Source organism: Ictalurus furcatus, chromosome 6 (genome assembly GCF_023375685.1).
Source record: "Ictalurus furcatus strain D&B chromosome 6, Billie_1.0, whole genome shotgun sequence".
NCBI lineage: Eukaryota > Metazoa > Chordata > Actinopteri > Siluriformes > Ictaluridae > Ictalurus > Ictalurus furcatus.
Window position 1 is genome coordinate 21628473 of NC_071260.1, and position 26351 is coordinate 21654823.

General features: G+C 40.7%; 1 protein-coding gene across 2 annotated transcripts in view; it reads right to left on the reverse strand.

Annotated features, from left to right (window-relative positions):
- Nucleotides 1–203: 203 nt before the first annotated feature.
- The window catches only part of LOC128608915 (FERM, ARHGEF and pleckstrin domain-containing protein 1), a 62051-nt gene continuing 35903 nt past the window's right edge, over nt 204–26351 (reverse strand). For both annotated transcript variants that reach the window (XM_053627102.1, XM_053627101.1), the window contains 23 exons: nt 25183–25225; nt 24997–25075; nt 24774–24871; nt 24077–24191; nt 23729–23876; nt 22487–22582; nt 22130–22296; nt 21436–21504; nt 18627–18702; nt 17765–17921; nt 13159–13325; nt 11827–11916; nt 8721–8854; nt 7964–8045; nt 7582–7819; nt 6756–6955; nt 6492–6581; nt 6285–6367; nt 5147–5256; nt 3517–3692; nt 2230–2337; nt 1903–2054; nt 204–1590 (listed from right to left, as the gene is read on the reverse strand). In XM_053627102.1, coding sequence (XP_053483077.1) covers nt 1515–1590; nt 1903–2054; nt 2230–2337; nt 3517–3692; nt 5147–5256; nt 6285–6367; nt 6492–6581; nt 6756–6955; nt 7582–7819; nt 7964–8045; nt 8721–8854; nt 11827–11916; nt 13159–13325; nt 17765–17921; nt 18627–18702; nt 21436–21504; nt 22130–22296; nt 22487–22582; nt 23729–23876; nt 24077–24191; nt 24774–24871; nt 24997–25075; nt 25183–25225 — 2754 coding nt within the window. In that variant the 3' untranslated portion in view covers nt 204–1514. The remainder of the gene's footprint in view (nt 1591–1902; nt 2055–2229; nt 2338–3516; nt 3693–5146; nt 5257–6284; nt 6368–6491; nt 6582–6755; nt 6956–7581; nt 7820–7963; nt 8046–8720; nt 8855–11826; nt 11917–13158; nt 13326–17764; nt 17922–18626; nt 18703–21435; nt 21505–22129; nt 22297–22486; nt 22583–23728; nt 23877–24076; nt 24192–24773; nt 24872–24996; nt 25076–25182; nt 25226–26351) is intronic.

A 26351-nucleotide genomic window follows, 5' to 3' on the forward strand; every position in this document is an offset into this window, starting at 1 on the left:
TCTAAATCCTCTAACAGATCCAATAAAGCACTTAACAGGAGGTGTGCCCTCACTGAAGCCACAAGCAGCTTCACTGAACTACACTTACAGGAAACGGTTACAGAGGCCATGATGACACACAATGTGGAGTTTTTTGTGGGAAGTACTAACATTTTCTGCTCTTCATTAGATCAAACGTAAATTTTGCTGCCATCTAGTGGTTGGAACAGAGATTACAGCGCTGAATTTACAATAAAAAAGGCTCTTCAAAGGAAATCCATTAATCTCATTATCTAATTTAATCTAAGCAACATTTATCCAGTGTATGTATAATGAGCACACAAAAACAACAACCCATAAATACAAACACATAAGACAACACTGGTTATTCTGGATGTTCAAATGTGTTTTTATTGCTTACATATCCATACAACATTCTTTCTTTTAACTCTCTTATTTATCTGGAATATGAAACATTTCTTCCTCTGTCCAAAGTAAAGTAATAGACATTTATTAGACACGCCTTGCCAAAGTCATTCCCCGCCCCCTTCTTCTTCAAAGATAACCCACTACTTAAAACCTTCGCATGAGGCAGCCTTGTCATCTGAGAGTAAATAATATGTATGAAACTACAAAATCATGTATAACTCTACTCTTTAAAGCTTTACTTCCTCAATGGTGTTCTTCATATATGTAGTGTGATTGTTGAGTGTGAAGCATGGCTATTCTAACTATACTGTAGCTTTAATAATGTGATTTTATTTCCTAAAATGGCAGCAAGATTGAACAACCCTGAATTAAGAAATGTCATTATCAACACTTATTTAATGGAATAAAAGACATACAATAACGTTATGTACCTTATATCTTAGGGTGAAAATTGTTTAAAAACTGAGCAATTTAACATCTAAACAATCTGTGTTGAATAAAGTAATGTTAAAAGCCTACGTTATTTTTTTTAAAAACCTCTCTAAAACCTAAACATATGAAGGCTCCTTTTCAATAAATTTAAACTGTATTTAGATGCCAGACATCCAAAATGGCACATAGATTAATGGATTCCAAGAAGTCTGTTAATAGAAATAATCCAAAAGTTGCTTCACAGAAATAAAATGGACATGACAGTACTTATAAAAAATCAGGGCACCAGTATCGATAGGCCTCTGTTATGAAGTAACAAGTGACATTTATGGCAAACAGATAGATAATTAATTATAGTATATAAAATGAGATTCTATAAAAGAGGCAAACAGCCCAGTAAAAATGCAGGAAAAATGCAGAAAAAGCTGATACGATGTGCAGCAGACGTGTCACCATTAAAAAAAGCACCAGGACTCTCCATGGAGACGGTCAGACGCACTCAAAAAATGTGTCTTATGGTGTGTAAAATCATGATAGAAAATGTTAATGTCACAAAAGGTGGTTTTGTTTTAAAGAGATAAACACAAACTGATCATCAAGATCAGATTACGCACACACACACACGCGCACACACACACGCACACGCACACACTTGCTCCCTAAGGCTGTCAAGCTCAATAGGGCTCTTTGCGGTTGAGATAACGAATTCTGCTGGAGGAGATGGTGGCACTGCGAATCACCTCCATCCACCTGCACACAACACAAAACACAGTGTGATGTATATTACTGAACAATATATTACCTGCACACAACACAACACAGTGTGATATACTGCTCAGTAATATACATTACCTGCACACAACATAACACAGTGTGATATATGGTTCAGTAATAAACATTACCTGCACACAACACAGGTCAGAGTGCACTGTCCATAATTACACTGGTTACAATTATGTACATTTTTTATTTCCATAATAATGTTTGAGCTAAAGAGACATGGACGTGTGATCTTACTCCCTCACACAGACTCACGCACACACACTCTCACACATGGCATACCTCTCAAAGGAGTACTCGCTCTCAGATCTAAAATAGTAGATGTGGGATTTGAAATGCAGTTTGAACACGTAGTCCTTATGGATGTTCTCTGACTCGGCTGGAACAGTTACTGAGTAACCCAGCAGAGGCAGACTGGCCAATGGATACTCATCCTAAAAAAAAAAAATTACAAATTACAATAAAAAAATAAAAAGAGAAAGGAGAGAGCGAGAGAAACACTTTATATAGCACACCATTCAGACATTCCACTGGTACACATGACATTTATAGTGTAAACAGTTGAGTGTGTTCATGTGTGCATATATATACATATTTATAAAAAGTCACCTGGTGTGTTTTGTAGAAGAACAAGCTGAAGTTGGTGAAAACCACCCAGAGCTTCTGCCAGCCGTTACTGTTTTTAAATTTCCTTAGCAGGTTCCCAGACAGCTGGTTCTAGAAAACAAATTAAAAAAAGAGAGTGCGCTCAGTATGTGTGTGTGTACTAGTTACAGGTTGATAATAGTGTGTAGAGCATGTAGTGTAATTTTTTTTGTGTTAGATAATTAGTTAGCATTCCCCATTAAACCTTTAGAATCACAGAGAAAAGCCTGTGAGAAAAGCTTCAAAGAGAAACCACTTGGGCATTTACCACCTGTCTTCAGCTTACAAGCACACACCTCTACCTTCCTGCCAACAAGCTGATGGACAGAGTGCTCTTTTAGACAAAGCTCAAAGTCAGTGTGGATCAGTGGTGTATTCTAAAGAGATTACACACTTCATCATCTGCATCCTCCGGCTGCATAAGACTACAGTATCTTAAAACAAACAAAAAGATGATTTTAGGGTTCTTTGGCTGTTCCTTCTGGGGCACCCTTAATGGTTTTATGTTTCTGTATCAGGCAAAATTCCAGGGAGAATCATTTTAGTAAGCTAATAACTATTTAAATATATATATTATATATATATATATATATATATATATATATATATATATATATATATATATATATATATATATATATATATAATTCTTATATATACTTATTCTACATAACATGCACATTAGCTGTCTACATCATAATATATTTATTTATATGTAAATGTGGTTTGGGGAGTAGGGGTTAGTACAGGAGCTACTCTAGTGGTTTAAGGGCTTTCTTGGTGAAAGAGGCAGTCTGAGTCTGGGTGTGTTACCTCCAGACTGATGCAGCAGTCAGTAAAGGAGAGACTCTGCATTCTGTACCAGCACACTACAGACACAGGCACTGCTCCCTGCCCCCGTGTGACACACACACTCACTGTAGCACGAGGCTCTATACACACATACGAGGAGGCCGGGGGGGTAAAGAGACAGAGAGGGATTCACAGGGAGAGGACGGGGGCCGACACACAGCCAACGAGACAGACAGACAGACAGACAGAGAAAGAAAGCGTGAGTGATTGACAGCATGCATTAATACACATACAGTCAGTGTAAGGGTTAAGAGACTGCAGGAGACACTGGAGTGGAAAATGAGCAGAGACAGGAGACACCACTGCTTCCTAGAACAAAACATTACACACATACACATGGCAACAGGAGGGGAAAGAGAGCGAGAGAGAGAGGTGGTTAGACACTGGGGAGCCTGGTACCTCCGTCGCTATGCTAAAGTCCAGCATAGAAACGCTGGTGTTGCGATGCCAGCAAACATGAACCGTGGTGTTGCCACGGTGATGTGCTGAGCTGTTGCCATGGCGCTCCAATGATGTGCGTGACCCAGCCAGGTCATCCTCTGACTCGACCTCTGAGGCCCACTCCCCTGCAGACTCTGAGAACATTTCAGTATGTTAATGTATCCACCTCCACAATCACTTACACACACACACACACACACACACACACACAATCACCAATACACAGTACATAATCACTCCTATGCAAACAGGAAAAAAAAGCACACAATTCATTATACAGATCACTGCACACACTGACCTCAATAATTCAATAAAGCCCGTTGTCAGTCAGGAATTTACACAACATACAAAAAGAATGTAGTCAATTAGCCAAGATTTGATTGATGTTCAAAGAAATTGCACACGAGAGCTATGAGGATAATCTAGCTAACAAGTATGGGAAGCTTATAAGCTGCATGTCTTAATCATCATCACATACTTACCTAAAAACATTGTATGGCTCAGTAAAAACATTTTATACATAAACAGATTCATGAAATAGCAATCAAAAGAAACTCGAACTATTACAAAATTCAATTTAATATCAATACCAACATCATTAATGTTCAAACATACTGTACAACTTTGCCTTCAAACTTGCACTGAACACATTAAAGGGATAGTTCACCCAAAAAATTTTAATTCTGTCACCAATTACTCACCCTCATGTCGTTCCAAACCCATAAGAGGTTCGTTCATATTCAGAACATGATTGAAGATATTTTATTAATGAAACCTGGGGGATTTCAGTCCCTCCATTTACAGTTCAGTAACCAAAACTTTAAAGCTCCAAAAAGTTCATAAAGGCATCATAAAAGTAATCCATGTGACTCCAGTGGTTTAATCCCAATTTTATGACGAGATACGAATGCTTTGTGTGCTCAAAAAAAAAAAAAAGCTCAAGTTAAGTCTTTATTCAGAAAATATCTTCACTTCCACACAGATGCGGGTTCACGAGAGAACCACGACGTACGCGTGCTGTGTTGACGTGAGAGTGGACAAAAAAAACATAATTCCTCCTCTATGTCGAAATCTGCAGACATTTTGGTTGCAAAGATTGCTCTATGTGACTCAGTTTGTGTACAGTGTCCCTCTTCCTCTGCTGTAAAAACAGTGCAGCGTTTCCGGGAATGTATCCTGAGAATGTCTGCTCTCTTTTTAGAGCTTGAAAGTTTTGGTTACATGGACTGTAAATAGAGGGGCAGAAATCTCCCGGGTCTCATTATAAAATGTCTTCATTTGTATTCCAAAGATGAACCAAAGTCTTACGGGTTTGGAAAGACATGGTGAGTAATTGACTATTTTGAATTTGACAGAATTAAACTTTTTGGGTGAACTATCCCTTTAAGCACAACAATCCAATAATGCAAACACCATATCAGTCTTCATACCATTTTTCCTCTCTGATAAAACACTGAAACTGTTTTGAACTTGAGTCTGGAGTAGTCATGAGCTTATCATTATGTCATGCAAGTATTGTTCAGCCTGTCCTACGCGTCGCTCCTTCTGATTGGCCTAAGAATAACAGGGTGATGGGATCAGTACTTACTGACGTCATTGCTGTTGGTCAACAGGCATGCTGATGGTCCGTTCGAGTCTTCAGCTAGATCCACAGCCATTTTTAAATCCTCCATCCATTTCTCCATCTCTGATACAGAACTACAGAGAAAAGGATAAAGTGAGGGAGAGAGAGAGAGAGAGAGAGAGAGAGAGAGAGAGAGAGAGAGAGAGAGAGAGATACAGCCATCAATACAAAGAGCCTTGCAAACAGATTTGCTAACTCTCTCTTTGCTGGAGTGGAGCAAATATTAAGTGATTAGTGATGATCCTAGTGGAATATGATTTAGGAGTATGGAATTAAATGTTGTCCTAATAGCATCGAACGTAACTTTCAGAGAAATGAAAAAAATATACAATCAATAAGAAGAAAAACACTCTGAAACTAAAAACAGTGAACTCCATGGCAAACATTTAACATGGTCTTCGAATAATCAGCACTCTTTGTTAACACTTCTCTAAGCTTCATTTTCACTAATCATGGGTTATGAACGCGCTGCCAGAACCTTCGATTACACTTTCCGAAGTTTAATTTACGCTCCGCAAGTTTAAGTTTGCCATTCTGGCACAAATCTCACATGTGGGTGGAGCATAACAGCGATTTACTCTCATTGGCTTGTGAGATTTGGATCGACAGCTTGAGTGTCCAGCTGATGAGGAGGATGATGCCTCTGAAATGTCATAGACTACTCAAGCCTTAAATATTAATTACGAACTAATATACTGACTAAGTAAGTAAGTAATTTCCACTAAAAAGGACAAAGACTATAACTATACACAGAACCGCATCCAGAACATTCTCCAAAATTCGCGACACTGATGTCTCTACTTTCTGGTCAGGGAGCTGTCCATTTTTGAAGATATTAATATCAATTAAGACATTTTGCTTATTCATTGCTTCCTTGTAACTGTGAACCGCAATCAACATTAGGGAATTGTAGCATTAGTACAATAGTACACTCTACTGTGTTCACAAATTTCTATGCACATAGGTCTGTTTTTCAAAATGATTTCTCCCTACATGTGATGCAAAACTTGTCAGCCAGATTGAGTGATATAAACTAGCAGACCCTCTAACAACAGCTAGATGTCTGGCTTGGGAGACCATATTACAGTAGTATGTAGATTACCTTGCTGCTACCACCACTGACTGACGCTGTGTGACCAGAGTGAAACAGTGAGGAACGCCCCACTCCTCTTCACTCTCCCTTATCTGTGTACACACAAACACACACACTTTATCACATCACTAATCACACAGATACTGAGCATTATAGCCATGATGAAACTATAGCTCAAATGCAGAGAACATGCAGAGGAGAGAATGATTTTCTCACCGTCATTCCACGAAGAGGAAGTTGGCCGTGTATTTTAAACTGATTGGATGCTGTAATCCCCCGACTCGTGTACAGCAGCACGTCACTGAACTGACACACACAGATATAGAGGCATTGCTCACCGTTAAAAAGTCTCTGTGTGTCTAAAAGACTCAAACGATTTCCTTTTTGTTCCAGAGGTTAAATTTAGGTTTACACAATGCATTATTTAGTAACATACATATTAATAGTAGCACGGCATAAACATTGTAACGTGTGTTTTACCAAAAAGAACATGCGCTGTTGCAGGCCTTTCCCAGAAAGTTTACTTAGGCAGCCCAGTCTGATAAACTCGCGCGTTGGGGTTGCCAAATTGTCCACCCCAAGCAAGTCCTTCTGCAGCTCCAGCAGTCTTTGGTAGTTGTCAGTTTTCAGCATGCTGGAGTGGAGCACAGACTCCAGTTCAGACACATCAGCCAGTGCAGCTGTAGATAAAGGGCAAGCTCTCATCACAACATGCAAACATCATTTCAAATTTAATCTAACTTTAAAAAAAAAAAAAAAAACCCAAACAAACATAAATGCTAACACAACAAATGTATTTGCTGTGGTCAAGGGAAATCGTTTTTAGGACTTTTCCAGGAAACATTCCATAACTTATATAGAACAAAGCTGTTGTTCACAGAAAGTCATCTTAGATTGACTCATATCTGCTGACATTCTTAAAACAAAACTCCTAACAATCTCTTACTGACGCACACACCTACCCACACACTCATTTCTCAACCAATCATCACAGAAATATACAAGCTTACTCACTGTTATAAAAACCAATGAGTGGTTCATTGTTAATTAGTTGAACAAGAACACATAAAAGAACCAAGTAGAATTTAAATCATACAAAAACAATATAAGAATAATCTGACACCTAACCTCGTAAAAAAAAAAAAAAAAATCAGCTATGCTAGCCTCTCAAAACAAACTCTCAATTAAATTGACCCTTTTAAAACAAATACATTGAAGAACCCACTAGTGTGTATATATACAGGTTTTCCAGGGCATATGGGAATTCTGATTTATTTGTGATATTTAAACCGGACGCCTGGCTCACCTCTGCAGTCTCTGAAGTCGGAATGTGTGGCGGGGTAGTGTTTGCAGAGTCTCTCCAGGATCTGTTTATAATGCAGCAGTCTGTGCAGCGGCCTCAGAATAAACACATTTAAGGGAACGTAACACACCTTCTGCAGCTCAAAGTCTCGACACACGGTTTCCAGCCGCCGCGAATTGCGACACGCCGTCTCCAGTTCACTCACACACTCGGAGTGCTTCTGCAGCTGAGCCGTCAACAGCTATGCACACACGCACGTGAATTGCAGATTATGTTTTAAAAAGAATGCCAACTCTTGAGAACAAAGCTAGTAAGTAACATGTAGTTATTGGATGAAGTCTCCTAATGATAAAAATATAAGACACTGTGAAATTGAGAATTTTACCTTCAGTCCCTGGGTGTTTTTCAGCATGATGTCCCCAATACGTTGATAATCACCCTTAATGTGGGCATTTGAGCGGCCTTCCCTGTATACACACACACACACACACACACACACACCACTTACATATTGTTTAGGGATTTAAGCACTTGACTGCAATCAGTGACGTGTCACCAGGTTAACGTGCAGTGTACTGGATTACCAGCAGGTGTCGCTGTTGTAGTGTTTAGTGACTGCACACTGACTTTTTGTGTCTTGTGTACATGTTCTTAATCTCACTAGCAGTTAATGAAAGTAAACGGGTGAACTGATAAAAGTACATTAATGTGCATGTACAAAAGCAATATCTATAGAGCTCCTGCTTCAGCCAAATAGCCACATAGTGTTAGTGTGAATCCGGTGAGCAGGCTCGGACAGAGCCAGATCATGATAAAGGAAAGGATGATGGGATGATGGTGAGGAAGGAAGTATAGCTCTGAGTGCCTAAGATGTCACTAGTAGGAATTGGACAGTGCTGGGTGTCATGGAAACCCCGCACCCTGAGGCAAGCAGCTTTTTCCTCTGGGGATAAAGGGTTGCCAAGGAAACCATGTGCGTAGCATGTGTGTGCGTGCGAGTGCACGCATGTGTGTATGTTTTAACCCCCATTATTGGTAAGACTAAAAGACTGGACAAAGACTAATTCTACAATCATGAAAACTGCTATCAATGTATCTCTACATAAGTGGTGTCTGTGTGTGTATGTGTGTGTGTTTCTAACCACAGTGCAAGTCTCTGCTCCAGCTCTTTAAGGAAGTCAGAGTGGTAGGTGTGAAGCGGATCAAAGCTGGATTTCAAAAGAATCCTTAGAGACTCTGGAGCACATTCCTCTTTAGCCAGTACATTCTGAAATGACTACACACACACACACACACACACACACACACATATTAATACATATGTAAACACAGGCACACATCATTTATAAGCATTGTTCTCTATTTTTAAACAAAACCCTTTCTAACCAAATCCTCCAATATACTAACACAGGGGTGTCCAATCTTATCTGCAAAGGGCCGGTGTGGGTGAAGGTTCTCTTTCCAATCAAGCAGGAGCCACACCAGATTCCACCTGTTTATTCAGTTGAGCTTGGCTTTCAATAGACTCCGGTTTGGCTGCTGCTTGGTTGGAATGAAAACCTGCACCCACACCGGCCCTTTCTGGGTAAGATTGGACGCCCCTGCACTTATACACACACATTAATACACAAACAGTAAATATAAAAGTACACAAACCACATATGCGAATCACATAATTTTTATAGTAGCATTGTAATTTAAGTGGAATTAAGAAATGAATTTTTTTTTAAACTGTTGTTTAACAATGAAATGTATAATCGCTGAATTGGTGAAGCGTTATGTAAGGATTCCAATATTTAACAATTATAAGAGGAGTCTCCAGGGACAGCACATCGTAAACACTCACAGAAAAAGCGTTTTATGTTTTCTGCCACTGGAAACACTCGAGGGCAGAGAACTTTGTTCTTTGCGGCTTTTGGCAACAGGACAAGCTGCATTTCTGTCATAATAACTTCAAAACAGAAAGAAAGAGTGCTGCTATATTGTAAGTGATAACAGGAACCAACTTGTTTTGTGTACGTTCAACAACGTTAAATGTAAATATTAAAAGTATGAAGTGTAGTTCTTTAATACATAAATAAAAAAAAGAATTATTGGTTTATTGTTGTGGTGTGAGTGGAATGAAACAATTCGGGAGATGTGACGGAAAAACAATCGTTACTTGCCGTACTGAATGTTTCATTTTCGCTCATTTTTAAAATGTGACATTACTACATTAGTTAGCAAACCTACATACAAGAAGGGCATCGTGAAAATGTTTTCAAGTACACTAGAAATACATTAGCAGTGGTTATAACAAATCACAGAGTTCACGTTGAGCTAGTGTGCGTGTGTACTGTGTGTGTGTGTGTGTGTGTGTGTACTGTGTAATCCTGCAGAGTTTGAGTGGATGAGCTACCAGACAGCTGTCCTATACACTACTATTACACTAAACTCTGGCTTTAATCAGAAACCCCCACAGAGCATGAGACTGATAAGAAATCAATCAGCTCCGTCCCTAAAGCGGTACAGCTCCAGCTAACTGATCCTGTTATCACCTCACTACAGGCTTTAGAGATTAGAGATACACTGATCGGATACTGCATATCGGAATCAGAATCGATACTGGCATGAAACAGTGGATCAACACCGAGTCAGTTTTGACGTAACTTCCGAATCTAATTCAACGCATATTTAATGCCATGAACGTGTGGTATGTTCACTTACACCACACCAGTCACGCACATAAACATGAGACACAATAGAACATCATTACACCTTATGAGGTTTCACATAACTTCAGCAGATGCTGTTAGTCTCAACAAGGTGATCTGATACCCCATTACCATCATGAAGTAGATTATTTTCCAATAACAGCAAGTCCTGAATTACAATTTTTTTGATTTATTAATGAATGACATGCCTTTTAATCTTTTATAGTCACATTTAATCTTAAGGCATGTCCGTGAGACAAGCTAGTTTCTGGTATCACTTACAATGTAACAGCTATAAACATTATTAAACATACAAACCCTCACCGGTTTTCCTTTTCTCTCACCTAAAACAAACAAAAAAAAGTGCTGTTTGTCATGTTAGACACTGGAGAGCGCAAATTACTCTGTCCTGAAGACCGTCCTGTGGTGGAGAGCCTACCGACTTACAAACTGCCGACAAACTTAACTTTCTATTAATTTTCTTCTAACACAAAACTTCACCATACCAATGATTATGTTTTTCTTTGTTAAATAACACATTTTTTTAAATGAGTTAACATAAATCTGAATTTAAGCACAAATAAAAATTAATCAACCCCTTCTAACCAATCAGATTCAATAATTCAACAGCGCAGGGGTATTTTACACTCTCACACACATACACACTCAGCAAAAAAAGATAGGTCCCTTTTTCAGGAGACTGTATTTTAAAGATATTTTGTAAATTTACAGATCTTTATTGGAAAGGGTTTAAACAATGTTTTTCATGCTTGTTCAATGAACCATAAACAATTATTGCACATACTCCTGTGGAACAGTCCTTAAGACACGAACAGTTTACAGGAGGTAAATTAAGGTCACAGTTACAATAACTTAGGACACTAAAGAGACCTTCCTACTCACTCTGAAAAACACCAGAAGAAAGATGTCTAGGGTTCCTGCTCACTTGCGTGAACATGCCACAGGCCTGCTGCAGGGAGGCATGAGGACTGCAGATGTGGTCAGAGCAATAAACTGCAATGTCTGTAATGTAAGACGCCTGAGACAGTGCTACAGGGAGACTTGGTGGAAGAGTGGAGTAACATCTCACAGCAAGAACTGACAAATCTGGTGCAGTCCATGAGGATGAGATGCACTGTAGTACTTAAAGCAGCTGGTGGACACACCTCATACTGACTGTTACTTTTGATATTTGCCCCTTTGTTCAGGGACTCATTATTCCATTTCTGTTCGTCAAATGACTAAACTTGTTCAGTTTATGTCTCAGTTGTTGAATCTTTTAATGCCCATACAAATATTTACACGTTAAGAAATTTGCTGGAAATAAAAGCAGTTGAATGCGAGAGGACGATTCTTTTTTTTTGCTGAGATATATAGACATCAGTGAAGAGAAGCAGGCAGTGATAGCTGCGTCTCATCAGACATATACATTGCAGTCCAACAACCTCTGACATGTCTAGCTGTTACTGACATGAGGTATTTTATCAATGAGCCCTTTGTACATTCAGACACACACACAAACATACACACAGTCTACGATTCATTCATTCATTACCAAAGTGATGAGCTCCAGATCCTTCAGGTAGGTTCTCTCCGTGGTGAGCAGCTCTTTGGCAATGAAGTAAGCCTTGTCCGTCGGAAACCTCTGTATCACACAATCACAAAATCATTGGTTTCAACAGCAACGCAGCCACTTATAACCAAGTCCTACTGCCTAACGTTTAATCTCTCTCTAACGTTTCTTTTTGGCAAAGGCAGCCACGTCTGCACAAGAGCGCTGTGGTGTGTGGAGCTATGCGCCAGTTAGAGCAGATGCACAGCGCTGTGCCGTAAGGGATAATAGCCGACACCTGGCTCTTATTCTGTTTTGACACCAAGGCAGATTTCAGAAGGTTTACTCTAATCCAGTAATACCTACTGGATTTGGTTAAAGTCAATTTAGCATTTTCCAAAGTAGTTAAACAAACAAACAAACAAAAAAACACATGTGCAATTAACATAGACCAAATTTTTGACAACTCTCTATACTGAATAAAGAACAGAAAAACTTTACTTGACTCACTTGGATTGTCAAAAGCATTATGAGGAAAACTCTTTTTTATAATGGCATCATGAATTCCTCAGTAAATGGTATTTTGAGAAATTAAGCTGTAATTACAGTATTTAAAGAAATTACATTAAATGAAGCCGTAAATCTGTACGATTTTTCTTTTCAGAGGTCCCTTAACACTGGGATATATCTTACCAATATGTTCGTGAAGTTTACTTTAAAAAGCAAAGTGCCACGGTTTTCGCCTGATCATGGATAACCTGCAAAACTTACTGCGAAACCTTCGGAAAAGAGCAAGTATCCCGAACTATTTTTACTGCATTCCTCCAGTGTTGGAAAGTTGGATGAAATTATATGAGAACATCGCTCTTGTCTGTCTCATCCTATAAACTTTTAATGTTACAGTCCACTGGGTGAGTTTAGAATTCATGTTATAAATCATGTACTGACTCAGTTTATTGACACGTTACAACTGCCCTTAGGCTACCAGTATACTTGTGTTTTGAGTACACAGGGTTTGCTCAGTACAGGGAAATATATTCTACAGCTGTGGTAGCTGGAGATTAGGTGAAAATGTTCGCATGTTCCAGCATTATGTATTAAATTAGCACTTAAAAATGGTGTTGTTCATGTCATTTTCTTACTATATTACCTCCCCAGCAGAGTTTTTAGACTGATGGTATTTTTAGTCCGTGACCTAGTGAACCAGTATCAGGGTGTATTTATTGATGGAGACTTCAAAGCACTTCTGTAAGTCGCTGTGGATAAGAGCATCTGCCAAATACCATGAATGTAAATATATTACAGAACTGCCGGAAACGGTGATCGTTATCTCACCTTCCTCCTATTCTCCTCTTCATCATCGGTGCGCAGAGTGCTGGCGTCGTTCAGGAGTGGGGACGTGAGAGGCGATGGCTGCTGATCATCCGGGCTTGGACTCGCGCCGTTCAGCTCATGCGCATGGCGATGACCGTTCACCAGAGACACGGACAAACCTGGTACTTCTATGGCGGAGATAAAAGACCCAGACGGAAAGGGAGGAGAGAAAGAGAGAGGTCTAAACACTCGGCCTTTCTCCAATCATTATATTATATAAGCATATATTAAAGAATCCCATGTGGCTCACTGTTCTCGTCACTCACTCTGTCTGCCTATAGAAATACAAACTTCATGTGCAAAACACGTGTATGCTGTGTGTATATGTTTGAATATTTAGCAGTGTTTACGTATACCCACTTACACTCCAGTCTCTATCCCTAACACCCAAGAGAGTGAACTCAGTACTTGCCCAACAGCGCCTCCTGTGCTCCCTGTCTGCAGCGCAGCCATGTTAAATAAAACAGCCAAGAGAGCAGCTCAAGACAACACACACACACACACACACACACACACACACACTCATACACACACTCATACATACACACACACACATCCCAATACAGTGCAATGGTGGGGAGCCAAGACAACCTCCAGACAGCCTACACATGCATCAAAAACAACATGCCAAATGTATGTATACACTGAATGTATATACATGCATTCATGAACACACAGCCTGACTCATGCACTAACAGCACACACAAACAAGTCTGGGAAGGGAAGGGGCTACAATCTAGGATGGTGGTGAAACATAATCTTTAATAAAAGATTCTTGAGCCCAAATTCATAAAGGCCAACTTTATTGACACTAGAGCACAGCTGTATACAGTGTTATAGAGTTGAAATAGTTTTATAAAGAGAATAGAGATAAGAAAAATAAAACAGCGTTCAAAAGTCAGTAGCGAAAGCCAATAGAAAAAAAAAACCCACAGATGCTGAATGAGTGAGAGTGTGAATTTGAAAGTGAGAGAATGAGAATGAGTGTGTGTGTGTGTATATATATTCGCAAGACATTACCCTCACACCAGAAAAATTTACAGTGACTGAGTTAAGGAAAAGAAAATTGCTCAAGGAGCAAAATTTAGTGGATAAATGGTGTCACAGTTTCAATGTCACTTTAACATACATTCATATGGGAAACAGGAAGCAGTGCCTGAAATGACTGTGGTCTTTGCTTGACACATACAACAGGAAAAAGCAGTGAGAAAGGAAAGCATGCAGTTTAAGCCTTAGAAACCAGCATCAGAGTGTTACAAAGGCAAATCCCACAGCCATTCATTCCATCATCAAACAGTTGAGAAAATAAAATTAAATAACAGGAGCATTTATTGATCATAAATGACAGTGATGGAAATGACAAGCTCAAGCAGCTTTTGCCTGTGCACGAACACACCCAGACCCAGTGGGAGCAGAAAGGAAACAGAACCCAACCTTTGAAATGAAAGATACAGTACACAAAAAGTGCCAAGCTGGTTACTTTTGGTGAGAGTTGTACTTTTTTCTTTTTTTTAATTTTTTACAGGGAGTGTTTGGGGGAGTTGGAATAGGTGAACCAGATTAGGACTGATTACAGTGGGAACAAAAAGTCACAGAGAGGGAGTGGCAGGCAGGAACACAGCGGGACACCATTGTTAAGACAACATGACAGCGTAATGTGCTCTGCTCTTCTACTCTTGACACTGTCACTGGGTATTGTAGACTGCCATATTAATAAATGATAAATATTTCTAAAGACAAATCCAAATGCTGATAAGTTTTTTATCTTTTTTGAGGGACTAAACACTTCTGGAACTGGGCTGAATGAGAACTACATGGTTTGTGGAGAAATTACTGGTCCTACTACTCAGCAAGAACCTTGACCGTTACGTAACGGAGGTTACACATATTGTGCAATGTCATTTCAGCACGTCACAGTACAGCAGCACAAAGAACGCACAGCTTTTTTGTTTTGTGTATATATGATTTTACGTTAATGGACAAAGCAGAGTTCGTGCTTTCAGCAAGTTTTATGACGCTTGCGCAAGTGGCATGCCTCTGCAAGCATATACATAATACTCTCTCAACTCAACAGAATCACAAAACTAGGTGTGGTAATCACTTGTCAGATAAAAGAAGATTTTTAAAGTAGAAGGCATCAATGTTGTTCGTTCTGTGAAGCTGACAATCAATAAATGTTCAGAATGGCAACCCCAACTGAATGATTCCTGATCCCCAGATAAACATACTAATGTAGAGAAGAAATGGGAAATGTTCTATGAAATTTGGACTAGGAACTAAAATTACCCTGCTTCCTCAAGTGGAAAGGTGCCTAAAGCTCCTTGAAAGGTTCACGCAGTGCAAATGTGTCTATATGGAAATACCAGAATGTCAGGCCTCTCTATTAAATCACCGCATTATACATTACTGAGTTATGATGCCCGCTGGTGCTAAACACTACACCAGTAAATGATGCATCACAGGACATTTCTGCATATGCTGTACTAAATTATGACTCCAACAGCTTATATAGAAAACTATTTGACAAAAACAAAGCATGGTTTACAAGTACAAAAAAAACATCACTATTAAACACGCACAATCAGGGATTAACAAGGGTCGCCTATCAGATATCAATCAAAAAGGGGGTGTTTGGCTGAATGTTTTTGGGTTTTATAAAACCCTATGTAATCTTCTCAGCCATTTCTGAATCGGCTTTAAATTAACGGATGGGAGTACATTAAATATTAAGAAAAGTTGCAAAACAAGCTACATTCCGATAGTGTTGTGTTTCACATTACAAACGTCATGTACAGATGTGTTCTATATAAAGAGCATCACTACAATCATTAAAAAAAGGAAAGTTAACGGCAAAGATATTTCTTGTTATAGTTTCCTAAACACGGCCTCATTCATGCTTCAAAAAAGTACTACAATTATTTTAAAAAAGAGCTAAGTGCCACAATCAAATATTTGAAACATCATTTTTAACTTTAATGAAAATGCTAATCGCTCAAAGACGCGAGTGTGATGTGCATTATTTTGTTTATAGAGAAATCATGTCTTTTGCTAGTGGAAACACATGAAGGCCTCTGGTGGAGTGGAAGAAATCCCAGACCATCACAATGAAGCCTGCTTACAAGCCTGCTTCATAAACACAAGCACGTCTGGCTTCACTGAACAAGAATGACTCAAAACCAGTCGGTTCACTTATCTACAGTTTTACTGAGAGGTCCAACAAAGGACTTGGCACTAAGTAAATGATTTGATCTCTTCACAGATAGAGATACGTTTGCTATAATCACAGAACAATAATCATCAAGAGCAATATTGCTACTACAGAGAGAGATCACTGTGCCAGCTATCGTTAGTGTACACTTCGCACTGAGTGGGAGTGTGACACATACCTGTACACACACAGGCTGCCTCAAGCATGAGAAATAAATCCTTGTGCCAAGCATCTGCCCCGTCATTCCTCCCAGAGCTTCCTAGACCACACACCGCTCAGTTAACCTCTGAACTCTGCACTAACAGTTAAACACTTGTGCCCCTTCCTCATCACTGAAATCCACACCCCCTCCCTCACCATCCTCATCCAGCTGCAGGCTGCCGAATGACATCTTGTTTCTGGGTAGGTGAGAAACAGGGGAGGAGCTGTGCACCGCAGGGTTCACAAAGCCCAGCGACTGGCTGCACGAGCCAATGGACTCCATCTCCTCTGAGTCACTGGTATCAGTACCACTGCTTGTAGAGCCATCAATCATCTGCATGGCACTATGGCGACGGTGTGGAGAGCCAGCACTGGCTTTGACTTGGCCAAGAGGTGAAAGGCCATTGGCAAGCATGCGCCGATCGAGAGCGGCCATTCTTTCAGCTCGGGGGAAAACGGGCCGCGATTGACTCAGGATGAGTGGGTCTGTCTCAGATCGGTTACCCACATTCTGGCACTTTGTCGTGATTACGGAACGATTATTGATTGGAGAGCAGCTGCTGAAGAACCTGCCTTTTTCCTCCTGAGCAGATGACCTCAGGCTAAAACTCCGCCCACTAACAGCTAAGCCATCCACACCTTCGTGCTGCCTGTGGCCATTATATCGGGCATGGCTAAGAGATCCTGTTCTATGAAAGGAGAAAAGAGCAGGGCTTGAGGTCAAGCTCCTGGTTCCTGGGAGATGGCGTATGGGGCCAGGGCTACGTGTGGCCAGCTCATCCAGTAATGTGCTATGGAGTATTCCACGTACTGGAGCCCCACCTCCAGACAGTGACCACTCATAAACTTCATAGTTCTGGCTGTGAGAGGTGGTGCTAGAGGTTTGAGTGGGACTGGGATAGTGAGGGGGTGGGGTATGAGTGACAGGAGAGACAGGAGGAGATTCTCTGGGTGTAATCTTGTTTGGACTAGCTTTACAATCTCGTGGGCGGGACGCTTCGTCCCCTGGCCAGTGGCCAAGCGAGCCGTGCCTGTGACGCGTGCGAGAGTGTGACCTACTGACTCGACCTCTGACTTCCATCTCACTAATCTCTGCATCACTGCAGTCAATGTACGGGATTGAGGAGCAGCTGCCTTTAGCGGCACAGGACGCGACACCTGCAGTGCTGAGCTCGCCACTCTGCTGCCTGACACATGCTTCAGATAACACGCCGTCACTCTGCTGAGATGAAGGAGGGGGGCTTCCACAGATTCTCAATGCAGCGGAATCCTCAGAGCTTACCAACACCGGCTCCTTCCAGCTTCGCCCATCAACCTGAGAGAGAGAGAGAGAGAGAGAGAGAGAGAGAGAGAGAGAGAGATTACTTTTTTTTTTTTACTTGTATTATAACGCACATTTATACATACCCGTGATCCCATATTTTGTAATTTTGTCATTTCCACTGTTAAGTGACTCAAACTGTAAACAAGTTCCTTAGCTGAATTTAATTCCCTTGTTTGGGTACCAAAGCTACAAAATGCAGACATTAGGATATGAAAATAGTAATCACTCACATCAGACAACTTTTATTTTTGGAAAAAAAGTTGGGCTGCATCCCAAATCACACACTACTATACTAAATAGGTCATATCAGCATGCCAGAAATAGCTACTTCATATAGTGGCATGCTATTTAGAACTGCAGTATGCAGTTTGGGACATACCCTAGCTAGCGACCTCTTTTCTGCTGGACCATAAGGCAGTCATTTTCAGTAGTAGTCTTCTAAAGCATTCCCATTGAGTACAATGGGGAAGCCAGAAGGATCCTTTATTTGGCTGCTTTATGTCCCTTCACGTAAAACCAAATGGAAGAAGGTAAATCAGACCTCCATTGGTGCTTCTCTTGTTAGCATTTAGAGTTGAAATGTCACTAGCCCAAAACCTCCTAAGAATTCCTCATACAATAATGAGTAGTGTTATGTGATGGAAAACAGACACAGGTATTCATTCAACCAGATAGCTGTAGATTCAGTAGACTTACTTGATTTGGCACTTGTGAATGTGCAGGAGAAGGCAGGGGAGACAGATTGCTGTTGTACTGAACTTTACTGTGTTTCCTGCAAAACAGACACACAAATGCATGTATTAGACAAGTGGTTCACACACAACACACACAAAACATGGAATCAATTTGACTTTTTAAACACTTATAGTTGAGGACAAAAGTTTACATACTTCTAGGCTAAATATAGTCTAACTCCATTTTTCCCCACATTTCATGTTCCCATACATTTACTGCATTATGCCAATTAGAGTACCTACACTATTTCAATGAAAATAATAATTAATGGAGACTAATTTAACTCCGCTTTAATTTAATCTGTCAGATTTTCAGTTGGACTAAAGTTTAGATGCACTTTGTTAGTATTTGGTGGCATTGCCTTTTAACTGTTCATAATACTCTGCTGGAATTTTTTGCTCACTCCTTCAGTCAGAACTGGTGTAACTCTCAAACATGCTTTTTCAGTCCAGTCCACAAATTTCAAATGGGAAATTTGAATGGGATTCAGGTCAGGGCTTTGTGAGGTCAGGCTTTGTGAGGTCAGGGCTGGATGGTAGGGGCTTCTTCTTTGCACAACAGCCTTTCAGACCATGTAGGACAGGCAATGTAGGACTTGTCCTGGTAATGCCTCCAACTCTTTCTCCAATTCCTTTGTTGTTGCAGTCTTGAGGTCCAGTTTAGCCTTTTGAACCACAGTTTGCTCATCCCTGGGAGTTCATTTGTGCCTCTTTACTGAATGATGCAGTGTGTGTGTGTTGTCCCAAGATGTTCACATTTGCATACAATTATTTGTACAGTCAAGTCAAGTGGCTTTTATTGTCATTTCAACCATATACAGCTGGTATAGTATACAGTACAGTGAAACTAAAAGCCTACACATACTACATAAAGTGCATGTGCAAAGTGTGCAAACACCACAAAACAGTATAGTAACTACTAAAAACAGGACAATGAGCAGAGTAAGTGACAGTGTAGCGGCGACCAGTACACAGTTCTAGTGTGGAAGTGTCAGATATAACAGGTAATGCAAAAGAATAACAATATAATAAAAATGCTGTGAAGGTAAACATGACATAGTATCCAGCAGATTAGTTTATGCCATATATGGACATAGCAGTTATTGCGGTGGCAGCTAGGTAAAGAGTATAGTGAGGACTAGAAATTAAATATATTTTTTTATAAGTACATGAGCAGCAAAAATACAGGTAGTCAGTACAGACATGTACACAAATTGCAAGGTGTGTGTGTGTGTCTAGTCTCTGAGTACTGAGGAGTCTAACAGCTTGTGGGAAGAAGCTGTTGCACAGATTGGCCGTGAGGGCCCAAATGCTCCAGTAGCTTTTACCAGACATCAGGAGGGTGAAGAGTTTGCAGCTTCTCAGGATGCTCTCAATAGTTCCTCTGTAGAATGTTCCGATGATGAGGGGTGGGAGGTGGGCTTTTTTCAGCCTTCTCAGAAAGTAGAGATGCTGGTGGGCTGAGCTGGTGAGCTATGAACAGCATTCGAACGTAGGGGTCCTTTTTGTCCAGGTGGGTGAGGGCCACATGTAGGGTTTTGGCGAAGGCATCATCTGTTAAGCGGTTGGGACAATAGGCAAATTGCAGGGGGTCCAGTGAGGGGGCAGCAGGGTCTTGATATGCCTCATGACAAGCCTCTCTATGCACTTCATGATGATTGGTGAGTGCAACAAGACAGTAATCATTGAGGCAGGACACTGAAGACACAGGGACAATGGTGGTGGCCTTGAAGCACGTTGGAACATCAGGGAGATGTTGAATAGGTCAGCAAGAACATCTGCCAGCTGGTCTGAACATCCTCTGAACACTCTGCCAGGAATGTTGTCTGGTCCAGCTGCTTTCCGTGGGTTGAATCTGCGTAAAGTTTTCCTCACATCAGCCGTGGTTAGACACAGCATCTGGGCATTGGTAGGAGGGGTGGTTTTCCTGGCCGTTACATCATTCTGTGCCTCAAACTGAGCGCAGAAGCTGTTCAGCAGATCTGGAAGGGAGGAATCACTGTCACAGGTGGGTGGTGATGTCCTGTAGTTGCTGATGGCCTGAATGCCCTGCCACATGCTGCTGCTGTCCGTGAAGTGACTGGATTCTCTGGGCATGATTCTCGCTGTTCTTACGGCCGCCTTGTCACCTGCCCTGAAGGCGGAGTCTCAGGTCCTCAGCAGCGCACGCACCTCTGCAGTCATCCACGGCTTCTGGTTGGAGAATGTGGTGATGGTCTTGGAGACAGTGATGTCATCAATACACTTGCTGATGCAGCTGCTCACTGATGCTGTGTATTCCTGGTCGCTGTCGGTTGCAGCCTCCCTGAACACCCTGAACATGTGCCAGTCAGTGTGCTCAAAACTGTCTCGAAGAGCAGAGATGGCTCCTGCTGGCCAGGCTTTCACCTGCTTCAAAACCGGTTTGGAGCATCTGAATAGCGATCTGTATGCTGGGATTAGCATATTCACAACCAGACTTGTGAAGGCCCACGGTTTATTTCCTGAGGTCTTGGCTTGGATTTATCAAGCTCAAAAAGGCATCGACATCGATGGTAGATCCAGCCCAATTAACACCTCATTATGCCATTGGCCAATCAGAAGCTTGCTTTCACTGACTTGGCAAAAGAAATGTTCGGTAACATGAAAAAACTGAGATTGAATAACTTTAGCCTAAGTGTACAGTATGTAAAAGTTTGACCACAGCTGTAACAGAGTTTCAAACTAGAACTGATTGCAAGTTGTGACCGGTGTAGTGTTTGAGTTGATGAGGCACTTCTGATCAGTCTCACCTGTTGAATGGATGTTTCTTTAACTCAGCCTCTTTTACATAATCGATCACCTGCTTCTGAGTCCGGCCGCTGAGGGACAGAACCGATTACAAAGTTAAAGACAAGGAGACAAGTAACTAATATACAGTATGTAGCCACAATGAAAATGACTAAACACAACTACTGTACACTGTACATGTAAACTACAATGAAGCTTACAAGAAAATAAACATACAAAAAAAACCAACAACATCATTCTTAATACACAATCAATATGTGGATTTCAGAGACCCACAGCTGCTCCAAATGTGATGTTGATTTCTCTCTAATAGATCCCTACTGGTGAGAGGAGGTGCACAGACATAATACCATAATCATGGTTGTTGTGATTATAGACTTCGGCACCCCGTGGCTGTCGGTCAATGAAAATGTGTGTGACCGTTGTTACATGCCACAATGCCTAGCGCACAAACTGGTCTTAAAACAGCCAAAATGCTTCCTCTCCCCAACTCCATCGGGCATGTCTAACAGTTTACGGCAAATACACCAGTTGGCTTTGAAGTTTTAGTAAACTGTGATACAAAACGTATTTTAAAAATCTCTATCTACAAATTTGTACTTATTTGTATCAGTATATGTCCCAGCAGTACAACACAGACAAAAGCACACTTATGCAGAGCCAGACAGAATAATCTTTATGTTAGCAACAACACACCTGAACCTGAAAGATGATCCTCTGCTGAAAAGAACCGCTTTAGGTTTGGGCTTGGGTTCTTCAAAGAGCCTGAAGAAGGCATGGTACTCCACACAGATCTTCCAGAAGATTTTACAACAGTCCCGACTCGCCATAGCAAATTCCAGAGTGTCCTGACACGCACTCTGCTGCAGAGACAACAGATTCCTATATGCTCAGACAATATACTTAAAAAACATGTTTAATGCCCGACTTTTACTCAGAAAATGTAAAATGTAATAAAACTGTAAAGATGTTAGAAGTGATCCTGCTCATATGCTATCAGACATGGCAGCATTAGAAAACATGTAGCATGGATGTTTAGGTAGAAATGCTTACGTTGAGGTCCGGTCTGAGTTTTATAAGGAACCTCTTCCTCTTGAAGCTGAGCTTGCGTACTTTAGACCAGTTAAAGGCATTGATCTTGGTGTGACCCTGCATAAACACACAACACATTATCCGTAAATCACTTGGGGCACTTGGATTCTGTACACAGTACTGAAGGTTTTTGGCATTGGGGAGTTTTTTTCCACTGTGTTACTGGTACAGTATTAAAGGGTTTGGGGATCATTAAGGTCTGTTTCGGCAAAATTCAGATGAGCCTTAATGTTCTTATGGGTTAGCAGTGGTTTTCATGTCACCACTCTTACATGGATGCCTTTTTTTCCTGATAGTGGAGTCATAAACAGTGACCTTTATTGATGCAAGAGTGTCCTGTAGGTCCTTTGATGTTGTCCTTGGCTCTTTTGTGGCTTCCTGGATGAGTCGTTGCTGTGCTCTTGGATGAATTTTGGAAGGTCAGCCACAGTTTTTCCATTTGGAGATAATGGCTCTCACTGTGTTCTTTGGAGTCCCAGAGCCTTTGAAATAGCTTTGTAACCCTTCCCAGACTGATGTATTTCAATCATCTTCTTCCTCATCAGCTCTGGATTTTTTTTTTCTTCAATTTTGGCACAATGTGTTACTGGGTAAGACCCTTTAACCAACTTCATGCTGTTGAAAAAGTTCTATTTAAGTGGTGATTTGATTGAACAGGGTTTGCAGTAATCAGGCCTGGTTGTGTCTGGTCCAGCTGAACCTCATTATGAATGCAGTTTCATAGATTTGGGGAATTAGTACCTTTGAAGGGAAATACATTTTCACACAGTCCCAGCTAGTACAACTTTTTTTGCTTCAATAAATAACTATTATTTAAAAACTGCATTTTGTGTTTACTCAGATTACCTTTGTTTTTCTTAGATTTTGTTTTAATTTCTGAAACGATTTAGTATGAGATATACACAAAAACAGGATGGGGCAAATACTTTTCACAACACTGTATAAAAAGGTTAAACCACGCAGCTGGTCAGTGAAAGGAATAATGTTTAACAAACTACTTCTTAAGAATGAAAGAACTGAAATGAGGATGCAGTTGCTTTCATTGTTGTCACTGCAACCATTACAATAATTTATCAGATGAGTGGAAATGAACTAGAATATAATAACTAGAACATTCCTGCTGTTAAATGAAGTGAATGTCATTGAAGTGACAAGAATATAACACAGGGTCTGAGTATAGGGTTATTTGTGTGCACGGTTTACCTGAAAGACCAGCACTCCTGTGTGGGCTACAGCGAGGCTGAGTTTGGTCCCCTCTCTGTCCTTAGCTGGATGCAGTCTGATGCCATACATCTCCAGCCTACGTGCCACCTCCAATAACTGGTAGTCTGACTCTGCTGGGGTGTGACCACTATGACAAACACACACACACACACACACAAATACCTCACTGAAGCCTTATTTTCATTAAAGCGGTTACTGAAGATGAATGAATGAACAAACGAAATGAATTATTGTGGAATAAAAGTCATGGTGTAGGAGAGCATTCCATTGCACTGCCATTATACCGGTGTGTGTTTAAATGGCTCAACACTGTAGTGATGCACTTACACATGTTTATGGTGGAACTCCATGATCTTATCCATGAGGGCCATCTGGTCGGGAATGTAGTTATTATTGAGGAGGTGTTGCCTGCACTGAGTCTCCTCGAAATCTCCAATCTCAGCTGGGGGGAGGGAGGGGGAGAGAGAAAGAGACAGAGAGAGAGAGAGAGAGAGAGAGAGAGAGAGAGAGAGAAAGCAGAGAAGGAGGGGGGAGAGGTAGGTACAGACAGCGTGGGAAAAGAGGAGAGATGGGGGAAGGGTTGTTAAACAGTAAAGAATAAAGGCAGGTATAATGCTTTTACAGAGCTCAGAATGGAGAAGTGTTGTAATGACGGTTGCGTGATCACAAAGATATGTTCTGTACCTTTTGTCAGTAATTATATGGCAGATAAAATTGCGTGAATACAGAACTAAAGTAGCGTACTGCTTTATTGTATATCACCATCGTTATTACTCAATGCAAGTATTATTATACATACATTATGCAAGAGAGGACTTGAAATGGATTTTATAGCACTTATAATCTGCCTCTGTTGATATGACAACTTGGCTTTTTCGATATGCATAAGTCCTGAAATGTATCCATGGCAACAAACCATACCTTCCTGCTGATCTCTTTTCCCACAAGAACAAAAAAAAATAAAAAAGGTTCAAGATATGTGAACAGACGTGAATAATTTGATGCGAGACAGACAGATGCTCACATTGGATGATGTGGGAGACGAGCAGGGCAGCACTGCTGTCGGTGCAGGTGAGCCGACCACTGGCCAAATCTTGCCTGATCTGAAGTGCAAAAAGATACCTGGAAAAACACAGAATCATGGCCATGTAAACAAAATGACTTCACACTGCTCAACACTAATGAAGAGTGAAAAAAAATGAAGGACAGCAAAGAAATTATTAAATGCTGTCAATTAGATATTTCACCGGGTCAGCTCTTCCATCAGCTGGGCGTGGTCAGGAGGAAAAAACTTCACCACGAACCGCAGGACTGTGTGCTTGGGGCCTTAACACAAAAATACACATGGGAATTAGACACTGACCATCAGGCAGAGAAGTATTCAAAACTTCTAATGCATGAGACAATGCAAGTACACTGTGGCAGACTCTTACGTTTCATCTGCTTCATGATGGGTTTTAGAAGGTCGAGCCAAACCTGGGAAACACAGACCAAGTGTGAGGAATGAATCCAATGACAATATGTATAGCACTTAAGATATATACACATACACACACATACGGTGCCCTCCACTTATATTGGCACCCTTGGTAAATATGAGCAAAGAAGGCAGTGAAAAATTGTCTTTGTATAACCTTTTGTTAAAAAAATTCACAAAAATACTGTGCTCTCATGGATATCAAACAACTGCAAACAATACAGGTGTGTGTGTGTGTGTGTGTATATATATATATATATATATATATATATATATATATATATATATATATATATATATATATATATATATCTCTTTGTTAAAAATATGTGTGCCACAATTATTGGCACCCCTATGAATTCATATGAGAAAACTACGTGATAGCTGTGATGTGCAGCAAAAGGTTGTTGAGCTTCACAAAATGGGAAGTGGCTATAAGAAAATACCACAAGCATTGAAAATGCCCATTTCCACCATCAGGGCAATAATTAAGAAGTTCTGGAAATGTTATGAATCAACCTGGAATTGGACGTGTGTCTATATCGTCTCAACATGCTGTGCAGAGGATGGTTCGAGTGGCCAAAAAAATCTCCAAGGATCACAGCTGGAGAACTGTGGAAGTTAGTTGCGTGTTGGGGTCAGAAAGTCTCCAAAACTACAATCCGAAGTTACCTACATCACCACAAGTTGTTTGGAAGGGTTTCAAGAAAAAAGCCTCTGCTCTCAACCAAAAACAAACTCAAGCATATTCAGTTTGCCAGACACTACTGGAACTTCAAATGGGATCGGGTTCTATGGTCAGATGAAACCAAAACAGAGCTTTTTGGCAATAAACACCAGAGGTGGATTTGTTAGGATACACGGCATCATGGACTCTATCGAATATCAACCGATATTATATTAAAACCTGACTGCCTCTGCCAGAAAGCTTAAAATGGGCCGTGGTTGGATCTTCCAGATCTTCCAAAACATACATCAAAATCAACACAAAAATGGTTTACTGACCACAAAATCAAGGTCCTGCCATGGCCATCCCAGTCCCTTGACTTGAAACCCATAGAAAACCTGTGGGGTGAACGGAAGAGGAGAGTCCACCAGCATGGACCTCAAAATTTGAAGGATCTG